General features: G+C 31.9%; 1 protein-coding gene across 1 annotated transcript; it reads right to left on the reverse strand.

Annotated features, from left to right (window-relative positions):
- Nucleotides 1–579: 579 nt before the first annotated feature.
- Nucleotides 580–3,650, reverse strand: CYCD6;1 (Cyclin D6;1). Its single transcript, XM_085746357.1, has 6 exons — nucleotides 2,953–3,650; nucleotides 2,644–2,724; nucleotides 2,347–2,442; nucleotides 2,024–2,237; nucleotides 1,780–1,910; nucleotides 580–1,299 (listed from the first exon to the last, which is right to left on the reverse strand). The coding sequence occupies exons 1-6, from the start codon at nucleotides 3,130–3,132 to the stop codon at nucleotides 1,093–1,095; spliced, it is 909 nt and encodes a 302-aa protein (XP_085602483.1). The 5' UTR covers nucleotides 3,133–3,650; the 3' UTR covers nucleotides 580–1,092.
- Nucleotides 3,651–12,474: the final 8,824 nt, after the last annotated feature.

Here is a 12,474-nt window from a genome sequence, read left to right on the forward strand (position 1 = left end):
TGCGTATCCTTTTTTCTGAAAATAATTTTAGTAGTGAACTAAAAACATAAAAAATCAATTTATGAATATTATTTTTTTTAAAAGAATCAATTTCATGATCCTTGAATCACTTTAAATTCACAAATATAACTCTTACACCTTATTTTCACAAACCAAAAGCTAACAAATTATTGTGAGTTGTGACTAATGACTCGAAAAAACTAAGCAACTTGACAAAAAGATAAAAGAACCTACCAGAAAATGATAAAAGTTGAAAAGAAAAGACAAACACACACATAGCACTTAGACACTCTTCTTAGATGCTCAGTTTATAACCGTTTTTTACGGTAATAATAACAGCTTTTGCATCTACATGTAACATATTTATAGCGAATCTAGAAGACATATGAGATTTGATGTTGTCTCAAATAACTTTAATCTCAACTATCCGATCTCAAACTAACGATCGAGATCATTTGAAATTGATTTTATTATTGTATAATTTAAACCGTCTACTCTTATAAAACAGTCAAGTTTAAAAACTGCATATAATCGCATAATCGCGTGCTTTTTACTAAGCAAGAGTTTAACGGTGTTGGGTTGACAATCCAAAATGATTAGATATACATATAAAACTCTTTACATTAACATTGCATATTAATTAAATCCTTCCAACAAAATTTCTTCCTTCACTCCTACTATACTATTATTCATTTGCCATAAGCTAAGAGACAGAACAACACTCCACTACAAATCAGACAATACAAAAATTCAGACATACAATTCAAAGTTACATTTTGTCTTTTTGTTTCCTCTCACATAGGAAAAAACGATATTAATTCCAATATTTTCTTCCATGTTCCTTTTCACAATCAGCAGATGTAATGAAAACCGTACGAGGATCACGTTACAGTGATTTTATCCACAAACCATGGATCAAATTTCCTTTTTTTCACATTCTCATTAATTCCATCACTATCTCTTCCTATTATTGTATCTTTTTTTTCACCTTAACTTTTTTTTTGTTCAGTTACAGCAGCATTAATCATTCTTGTATGGACCAGAATGATTAAATGTTGTTATCTTCTGTTCTAGTACTTCAACATTGATGATTTAAATTTTCCTTCTTTTGAAATGCTTCTCTTGTATCATAGTAGTATGAGCAACATTGGTTCCGTTGGTTTTTTCACTTTCCAAGCTTAGAAAATTTTCGTCTAACACATTGACCGGTGTACCTGAACTTGAATGCACATTAAACATGGACTCGTACTCCTCTTTAGCTATATCTTGTATCACATTATAGCACTCCATAACACTTTCCTGCAGTAATGATACAAAACATAGTAAATTAGTAATTTTGCCCTAGAAACCGATACCTGTGGGATACGGATCCCCCACATTCACGTACTCGAGATATTGTTGGTCGTTTAATTAAGATTGGATGGTCCATATTAAACTCGATATTTCAAATTATAGAATTAAAATCTACCATCCAATGTCGTGACTGCATGAATGCAGAAAGACCTTACCCCATACAATCTATGTTCACAACTTATACATTTTTTCGTACGTCATTGTCTTTAATATTTTGTCACATTCGTATGATTAGTCCTTAATGTTATAAATTGGCAAACGATTAAGGACTAACGAGACTGTTGACAAAATGTAAGAGACTAAAAGGGAGAGGGTTAGTTCCCTAACAAAATTTATACATTATAAAAATAAAAAAAGAGAAGAGAAAATAATTTAGAAGTGTTGTGTAAATGAAATTATAAAAGAAAATAAAGAGAGAATGTGTACTTTATTTACATATGAACAATTGGATATTATTCCCAAGAAGCATGGATATTGAAAGGGAAACAACTCATGTGAAGCATAGAGAAGGGATGAGGCAGCAACTATAGATGGCTTAAATTCCATAACCTTTACATCTGAAAAAACAAAAGAAATATAAATAAAAATATCAAACTTTAATTCTAGATCAAGCAATCACATTAACTCATTTTGTTTAATTCAATTAATTAAGAAAAAAAATCAATTATACCTTTTTGTGACTTCAATATAATTTCAGAAGCTCGATCTTTTAGAACCTTTAATGTTATTTCATCAAGCCTAAACAAATTTGTGAAGTAAGGAATGAAAGAAAAAGGTGTGATGGAACGCATTCTCCAATGTAGTGCTCCTAAGACAAGTGCTTCCATTCTTTTTATTGTTTGTGTCTCAAAAATGAAACCACCATCACCATGATTCATAAGAGCCTAATATCAATAAGTAAAATACCATCTTAAAAAAAAATTAATATCTCTTATAAAAACTTTGGTTTAAAATTTTAATAATTTTTTACCTATGAGGTAAAGTTTTTTTTACCTGAACATCAGTAGCAGAGTACTCTGTTTTCATCATCTTTACTGCTAGAGAAAAGCAAGTTACTGCAAGTAGTTTGTTTGCCCATGGCTTTGGTTGCTGTTACATGCATACCCATTTTAATTTAGATCTCAAGGGAGCATAATCTAATTGAAAATAGTCCACTTTCTTTAATAATGCTTAGGTAACAATAATTACTTATTATAGTTATATATCATTAATAAAAAAAAATTATAATATAAAGTACCAAGTCCAATAATGTTGTTTAATAAGATTGAGCATGGTGTGTGATTTTCTTACCAATATTCCTTGGTTAGCGAGGAAGCGATCCAAATAGTTGATAGCTAGGTAAGTCACAAATGGATCAAAATTGCAGGATAACTACACACAAGAGAAATAACCCACATTAAAAATTGTTATTCTTTTTTCTATGTACATGTTTGAATTAACAATATATTTTACAGAATCAAAGTGTATCACCGTGATTTTGACAAAAAAATGTACTTTAATACTTAAATAATATTACAAGTCATCGTGATTTAGAAAACTCACCGCGAATCCAAACATACACATGAGAATGTTTGTATTAAATAAAAACAAGTTAATTACCTGTGAGATCAAAGAGATGAAATCACTTCTAACTGAGGCATCAAACTCATTTGATTTGAGGTTTTGAAAGTAATTTAGTGGAGGGATATGGTCAGATTCAATGAGGAAGAGTGAAGAAACATCTTCACAAGTAGTAAGGTCATGGAAATATTCAAGAGGGTTTTCAAGGTCAAACTCCATGGATGTGTGAATATGTGGAGAAGTTGTTAGTGATGTTGAGAAGCAAGTAAGATGATAAGCATTGTTATAGGGAGAGAAAAGAGGAGTGATAAAGAAAAGGCAATGAGAGAGTTTTCAGCTTTTCATCAGAATCAGATGAAAGCTATGTAGGGGAGTTGATGAGTTGTTTTAGCTTTGCTACTACTAGTTGCTAGCTACTCATAAGTAGTGTTTTTGCACGAAACACAATATCTCTCTTTCCTTCCTTTTGTTTCTCATTGGTGAATAAAATATGACAAATATATAAGAGGTAGTTGGGGCATTGCATTGCATTGCATGAGATCATAGGATGTCCCTCAAGATACGGTGGATGAGTATTTTTCTTTTGCTTGGTATATGAAGTCGTAAACGCTATTGAAACTCATACATAAAAATGTAAGGTTTTGTATTCAAATTCGGGTGAAAATGTTGAGCTTTATAATATTGACATTGTCAATTGAACTAGGTTTTGGAAATTTTGGTGACAAATTGTAATACCTACCTTAATGCAAAGCTTGCCCATTAAACATGAGTTATATAGGTATTCATATTTAATAAAACAATAGTATTAATCATATTGTACTAATTGAGAGATGAGCTTGTATAAGCAGTTTTCTCTCTCTGAAGGACCATGCTTTGTTTTTTTTTTTTCATTGAAAAAAATGAATTTCTCTTTTCTTTTTCCTTACCTATTTATTTTTTGAATTTTGCAAGATTTGTTGTTGAAATTAAATGATATAAAGACATGAATATAATGTATATAATTATTTTTTTAGTTGTTGTGAATAAATGATGAGTACTTATTAAATATTAAAATTAAAAAATTATAAATAAGTGATACGAGTTGGTGACACCCACTTAAGTACTCAAATTTTTGTAGCTCCATTGTGAACGTTGTTAGTTTAAATTAAAGTCCTATTTTTGGGTCGTTTTGTGGACACATTTAGATTAAAAAAAAAGATTGAATTGATTTTTTTATAATAAGTTGAATTCTTTTTATTTCAACATAATAAAGAAAGAATACATGATTAACCGGAGTTTTGGTCTAATATAAGAGGTTAAACTTCCACAACCTGGCGGAAATTCAGACATAAAAGGTATCAATATTTAGTGTTCAATATGCTTCGACCTTCTTTGCCAAAAAACCTATGAAGAAAGAAAAATAAGCATGTAATTGGTTTCTTTTAGAATTCTTTACCAATTGTAACCTGGTAGTTTTCAACTTATTATTCTTTTAAAGTTCTTAAAAAAAAAACATATTCTTTTATTGTAATAGTTATTAACATAGAATATACGAACCTTTTTTTTTAATCAAAGGTGCAAGCAACGTTGCGAAAAAGAAAGTCATTGCAACTATATTGGTACCACTAATTCAAATAGATTTTTTTTGGTAACAAAAGGGAAGAAAAAAAAAACTAAAAAGGACCCATACTAGGGTCGAACAAACTCAACACCTCTGGCATCTGCTAAGAGGATAGAGGTCATATCAGGAGGGGCTTCATTCAAAATAACAAAGCTACTACCACTAAGAGCACCCTTTTTAGCTAGAAAATCAGCTGCAGCGTTACCCTCACGCAAAGTATGTCGTAAACTAACCACCCAATCTCTACGAAGAAGGTGTTTAATAGCCATGACTAAATTTCCATATTTGTGATGAACATTCAAATCCTTTTGGATGAGGTCAACAACAATAGTTGAATCAGAGAGACACACCACATGCTTAAATCCAGTATCCCAACACAACTTCAAACCATGGTATAAACCCAAAATCTCAGCATGGAGGATGCAAGGTCTACTAATTTTTCCAAAGAAACCATGCAAAAAGGAACCTGTATGATCACGAATAAGACCACCAAAACCTCCCAAGTTGGAATCAAGGAACACACTGCCATCAACATTAAGAGCTACTGAATCCATACTAGGTCGTTGCCAACTAATTCAAATAGATTGACTACAAGCTAGCACTATATATTTATTAAATAAAAGAATGATAAATAAACAAACAATATGGGACCAAACCAAAACTCATGGGAAGGAAAAATTAACATAATCTAAAGAACTAAAGACCATGTCTATTGCGATTTATGTCTTCTAAGATAAAACTAGGTTGCAAAATCTCCTAGGTGTAAATTATGTTAGAAAGACCAAAGGAAAGCAATCTAGTCTCTCAACACACTCTTAGAGTACAATAACTTGAACAAAACAATCTTGTAGTTCTTTTTTTATATTAATCTTGTAGTTTTCTTCGTGTGAGTAGCAATGATGTTTTGAACATATATTTAACACAATTTATATATAAAAAATAGTTTATATGTTCATGAGTAAAGAAAAATGTTTATGTTAAGTTCATATGCTGATATTAGCTTATTTTCAAAAAAACAAATATACAAAATTGCTGAAAAAAATAGCTTACCCAAATTTTTAGCAAAATTTATTGCATTTGTTTTTTTGTTTTAGAAACATTGATGTTGATGTGAAAATGTGGATACACTTGGAATCTTCGTATATTTCTATAAGCATTTTCATCCTCCAAGAAAATTAATCAACAAATACACATTAATACCCCTAAAAAAGATACACATCAATATTTTTTTGTCTATTTTAATACACTTTAGACACAAATTATCTCCCTTTTGATGCTTCCTAATTGTGTTATAGGCACAAACATCATATTGCAAGTTTGCAACTACGTTAAATGTTAGGATTCAAAATTATTGGATATTTAGCACTTACGGACGGGAGGGTTTACTTTTTGTTTTTAAACTACGAACTATATAACATGTCTTTGACACTAAAATATTTTGTTAGACATTTTTAGAGATTTGACACTATATTCACCTAAAATGTTCAAACATTGGGTGTATATAGATGTTGTTGTATAACACATGTGATTTAAAAGTCTCACATTAAGATTTTGAGTAAAAATTCACTTGTTTGTTGCTATTAGTCCAATGTGGACGATGTATGAGCTTCCCTCATGATCCTATATATCTTATCACTATATGTTGTTCAACATTTACATTTCTATTTAATGCAAAACTTCGTACTCGCATTTGACACTCAATCATCCTCTCTATAAGTGATTTGAACATCACATCTTCATCCATATTTATAAACATTGGGCATATAGATATCTTCACTTATATATTATCCAACGTTCATATTTTCATATGATATGAGACCTCTTAGTCACACTTCACACTCCAACATAAATTAACTTTATTTTCCTCTAAAGTTAAATAACTAGAAGTATTATAAATTTATAATACAACTTTCTCTTGTTTGTAGCAGGGTGACAGCTATATATCTTTGTTTTGTTTTGAACAATAATTCCGAATTAACAAAATTTGGGGAGAAGAGACTATCAATAGGACAAAGCATAAACGATTAGAAACATAAGTAGCTAAAAGCCACAACCCCATTTGAAATCTAAGTTAGATTTAATCTAAACTTGTCTAAATTTTTATGATTCGTGTATGTTTTTTAGAATTTTGTTTTTGTCACTTACTTAAACCAGGCTATATGGCAACAAAGGGTTAAACAATTACTAGCAGCCTAGCACATGTATGGCTATTCTCTGTTTTTGCTGGAAACAAGTTCTTTATTAGTGTTTAAACCTGTAAATTAAAATCTGCTTTATAATTTTAGAGTTCAGAATATACTAAAATAGAAATAGCTTGTTTTATAGTATCAATATTAAAATATGGAATCAAGAATACCCTGTAAAAGAAAGACTGTTTTTTTTTTAGGAAAAAAAGAAAGACTATGTTATTTGATTAATTAAAGGGTTGATAGTTTTATTTAATTATTGTTTCTTAGAGCATCTCCGATGCTCATTTTTTTTTATGCAACATACTTTGGATTTCATACACTACTAAAAAAATATTCATCATGTTCATGTGACTTTGTAAGTGTAACTTAGTTTGCAGGAGCAATACATTGTTATAAGTAAGGATCGGGATCCGAACCTTTGAACACCCAACTTATTCGCTTTAAAAAATGAGTTCCAACCAGTAAGTTACTTGATAAAAAACAATGGATCATCATTGTCACATCAAATTTATGGCATTCATGTTTACGCCTATAGTAAAAAAAATTATACAACTCACATTTGTATTTTCAATGTTATTCTATTTTACTCCAATAACATCATATTTTCAATGTTATTCAATGTCAAAAAGTGGCAATTAAAAAGGAACGGAGGTAGTAAGATATTTCAACAATTTCTATATTATCCATTTTTCCACATCATGGTTCCTCCAATAAAATGAAAAATTAAGATATAGATTCATCAACATATGGGCGAATCTGATCGTTTGATGCAACAAATCATCGTCGGCTGTTTTCTTGATCTCCATTGGTGGTGATGGAAAATTGATTGTTTTTTTATTTTTCGCTAGATGTTTTGGTGTATTTTTATTTTCTTTTTGGTATAATACTTGGATCTAATCTCCTATTTATATATAATATATTTTGCCATTGCCATTAAAAAAAAAATCATCAACATATGAAATCTCTTTGACACCCTCATTGAAGATAGATGCTCTTAACCGAAGAAATGTAGACTTTCAACAGAAAATCAAGCTCAAAAATGGGAATTTAGCAGTAGCATTTCATATCCACCTTCTCCAAACTGCACTAACCAATATGTACATGTACATATACAATTTGCAATTTCGATTATGTCATTTCATCATTCAATGTGTCCCAATAGAACAAGATAAGGTGTTTGAACCACAAACGTGTGTGAAACTGATAAAATGGGTAAGACTTAAAAGAGATCATGTTTATCCTAGGTTCTTAATAGGCACAGCAATAAATATATTCATTAAATTGTCGAGTAAATTAAATTACCACAATAAATTTTAAATAAGTGCAACTGCTATAGTAGCGTGATACTTTCCTCACAGCTGTTCAAACTTTAAATTACAAACCAAATTTTCACTCAAACATCAACATGGGACCATCATCGAAAGAACCTTAGCCTACTTGTCCAAAAGATACGACGTTCATGTCTCTTTATGGACGGACCAATCAGTTTAATGCATTAGAAGCTAATTCTAGCCCCACTTAAAATTTACTGCATGAACTTTTTATTTTGGAGAGGACTGCATGAATTAATTTATATATATATATATATTTGACAATATGAATTAATTTATATGCATCAGTTATGTAAAATATGTATTATGTAGTAGTATATTATATACTTGTTTTTTTTTTTTTGACAAGATATTATATACTTGTTATTTGTTAGTAATTAAACCAGAATCTAATCTATAAGACTTATCCATTATATGAGAGAGACTTGATTTATGTGTACACATTGAACACTAAACTAACTTAGAACTTCTATCATTGTCACCTCCCTTAAAAGTCAACGTCACAATTTTCACACTATTGACAATGATACGGTGGTAGTCTTTTTCATGTTGATTACTTCACTCCTCAATTAATAGTGAATCGTAATCAAGACTATAAGTGACCATTTTTGTAGCTTGACTATTATGGTTAGGATTTAAGCTCATAAGACCATCTACAATAGGGAGTCCTTCCCCTAATAAACACCCTTGTAAATAGGCACCCCATTTGTGAGTGACACCAATGAATATGGTGCTTATGAAGGTGGGTGCTTGTATAGGCACCCTCTCTCTCCTATTACTCATGGGTCCCACATATACAATTAATTCTATTTTTTTTATATATTTAATTATTGTATTATTTTGATACTAAAAAATGATGTTGCAAGGAATGAAATAAATAGTTGTCCTCATCCAAATCTTGCCCCGTACCTACAAAGGAGAGTACAGATTCAAAATAGACAAACTCATCTTCAACTTCAACATGATCTTGTGGAGCATATTTGGCAACGTTTTGGGAGTCATAGTTAACAAGATTAGGTGTTATTTAAAATATGCAATTTTTCATTGTTTTATCTTGGTTTTCGGGTGTCAAACATTGATTACGTTTGAACCTTTTAAACCGGTGATATCTTATTTTTTCTTGGGAAGGGAAAAAGTAAGCAAAACCCTTGAGAATCGAGGTCCGGGAGTTGTTTTCGCTACGGGAAGGTGTTAGGCACCCATAACGACTATAGTATCCTATAGGAACCGTCTTTAATTTCTACGCGCGCGCTTTACTTTTAAATGCTATTTTGAAAGATGATATTAGACCTAAGAGTTTCTAAGTGAAGAATTTGGAGGGAGAAGAATGTTTTTGGATTTTTATTTTAGTTGAATTGAAGGAATTTTGTTCCTTGCCTACGTACCCGATTAAGGGATCAAATCCACCGTAGTTCTCTCTCAAAAAATGTTTTTGTTTTTGTTGGTTGATTTTAAGTTTGAAAATGGATTTTGAAGAATAGAAAGAGGCCTCGAAGGCATGAGATTTAGGAAAGAGTGGGGTTTGATTAGTTATTTGCAAAAGAAGTCAAAGTATGATTATTTTCATTGGATTTTTGATTAAGAAAATAAAAGGAAAATTCAATGGGGGTTTTGGACCCCAAGGTTTATTAAGAAAATAGTTTGAGTGATATTGTTCAAGTTTTTTTGGAAATTGGCTTTTTCTAAGTATGAGTCCTAGGCGTTCATCTAAACATACAATCCTAAACATACATCTAAACATGCATATTCTAACTATATAGTGATGTGTGTGCATGTGTCGGTGCTTGTGTCGGTGTACATCATTAGAGTCCATTGTCCTTTACATCATACCCTAGATACATTCTATGGCCTCTTTGCCAAGAAATTAAAATGACATGACGGTAAAATATTACAAGAATTCCTAAATCTTTACATTCTAACTTTGGTACAAATTAAGTTGCAAGAAAGAAATAGAGATGAATATGGGATGAGCTTATGGGATACATGACATGAAACAAGAAACAAAAGGGTTAGTAGCACATGACAATATCAAGAAGTAAAATCAAGTAAAAAAATTTCTATAACAAAAGCAAAGAAATTACCACAAAAAAAACATAGCAAAAATGATGCAAAATAGAGCTAAAATCCTACTACAAAATGCAAGGTTCACATGACTTATAATCCTCACATTTTAACACATTTTAAAGACATGAACTCAGATTGTAAAATGGGGATCAAAGGGATGTGATAGACCATGCATTTTAATAGTGAATTTAAGCATATTTTACATTATTTATTCGCAAACGAATCTTGCAAAGCAAGCAACTAGGCACAAGACACAAATTCAACGAAAGACATACCCACAGTAGCAAAAAACCCTCACAACATCATATATCATGAATTACCAACATCTATCAAGCAATGGAATTGAAACTAGGCAAGAAAAACCACAAGTTTTTAGCATAAAATCTTACAATTAAAGCAAGAAAAAAAAAAATCCACACTATTTTCTATCAATTTTCAACACAACACATATCATAACAAGACTACAAAAAAAAAAGAAAGTACATATGAATTAATTTGGAATTTTTTAAAAGGTTTTAGGCAAACAGGGGGTGCAGAAAGCAATTTTTACAGCAAGAGATGCAGAAACAGGGGGTGTAAATAATAGCATACTGCAGAAACACAACACAAGGGAAAGTGGGCCTAAGGAGGGGAATGGATATGGAGCAAAAACGGGTTAGGCTTGGATCCATGGATCATGGTTGGAGCGGGTTATGGACAAGATCCATGGGTCGAAGATTTGGACCCTTTCTTCTTCATCTTTCACGTAAAACACCCCTTTCTTCCCCATTGTTCCATTCATTCCTTTCCAATCCCAACCAAAACAATCTCCTCCTCATAACAACAACACCCAAACAGACTCATGTAAACGCAATCATCCCCCAAATCGTCTTTCTTCTCCCTAAACGTCATTCTCCTAACCTTCATTAATCTTCCCTCATCTAGCGCAACACAGAGCAGGAATGGACGCAGGCACGCAATGAAAAGGACAAACACCAACGATTCCACTAAAAGCTTTAAATCCGACGCAAAAATGGAGAAACAACACGAGATCACACACGAACCAGGAACGAATTGGAACTACGACGTGATTACAGGGGAAGTTCAAAACGTAGAACAAATGAAAAAGGAAAACGGGGATACCTGAGGTATGATCGGAGAATCGAAGGATTTAACACGGAGAACCTCGACAAGATTTCGATCCAGAAAGCATCTTCAATGGTCTGAACGCTTCTTCTTCTTCTTAATCTTGGTGAATTCGACCCCTTTCCTCGAGCTTTGATGCGGTTTTGTTCTTGATTCCGTTTTGAGTCCGAATTGGTTGTGTCTGGACTTGTACAGTCTGAGTTCGTCGCCGATCGTCGAAGATTCTGCGTTTTACTTCTCGACACCGCCGTGATTTGTTGCCGCCGCTGATGATGTTGAACTTTCTTTTACTGTTGTTGTTGTTGATGGATTTGCGTGCAGTTTGCTTTGTACGTGCCATTGCTGAAAAAAAAAACGGTTTGTAATGAAAAATAGTTTGTTATTGTTACTGTGATTTGCGATTGAGAGTGATTGAAGGTTGGTGATGAATTTCGTGGTGGTTTTGCGGCGGTTTTGTGATGAAAACGGTGGTGAATGTGGTGGTTTTGTGATGAAAACGGTGGTGAATGTGGTGGTTTTGTGGAGGTGGAAAGTTGGTTAGGGGAGAGGAAGTGGTGGTTGATGGTGGAGAAAAGTTGTTATGGTGGTTGAAGGTGGAGGAGAAAGTTAGTTAGGGTGGTGGAAAGTTGTTAGAAGAGAGGGAAAATTGAGAGAAAATAAATTATGAAGTTTGTGATTTTTTTGTGGAGTTTTTGTGAAAATGATTGAATTGAAAAATTTTGACTATGGGTTTGACTTATATAGGTGATGAAAGGGATGCTTGGACCAATGAGGAAATGCCACATGGACTTGACTTGTAACAAACTTTTAAGGACCAATAACATTTGGACACATGACACTTGGACTCTAACAAACTTAAAAGGGATTAAAATGTAAATAACAAAAGTGCGCGGACTAAAACGAAAATTAAAACTAAAATTGAATTGAAAAAAGTAAATTGAAAATTAACGTAAAGCGAGACGATTAAAAACAACAAAGCAGATTAAAATGAAACAGAGATATTATGTGAAATGACCAAAATGCCCCTGGAGACTTAAAACGACTAAAAATGACTCAGATGAAATTTTAAAATGGATTTTTAACAAGGGATTAAAGCAAGAGTTTATACAAGCGAATTAAAAGACTCAGAGACAATTTTTAGAATTTAAACAGGGCTTTAACACGTGAAAAGACTAAAATGCCCCTAGGGGCAAAATTGACTCGAAATGACTTTAAATGCAATTTTTGAAATGGATTTTGACATAGAATGAAA

Source organism: Medicago sativa, chromosome 2 (genome assembly GCF_051527215.1).
Source record: "Medicago sativa cultivar Bolivia chromosome 2, Bolivia_mono, whole genome shotgun sequence".
Taxonomy (NCBI): Eukaryota; Viridiplantae; Streptophyta; class Magnoliopsida; order Fabales; family Fabaceae; genus Medicago; species Medicago sativa.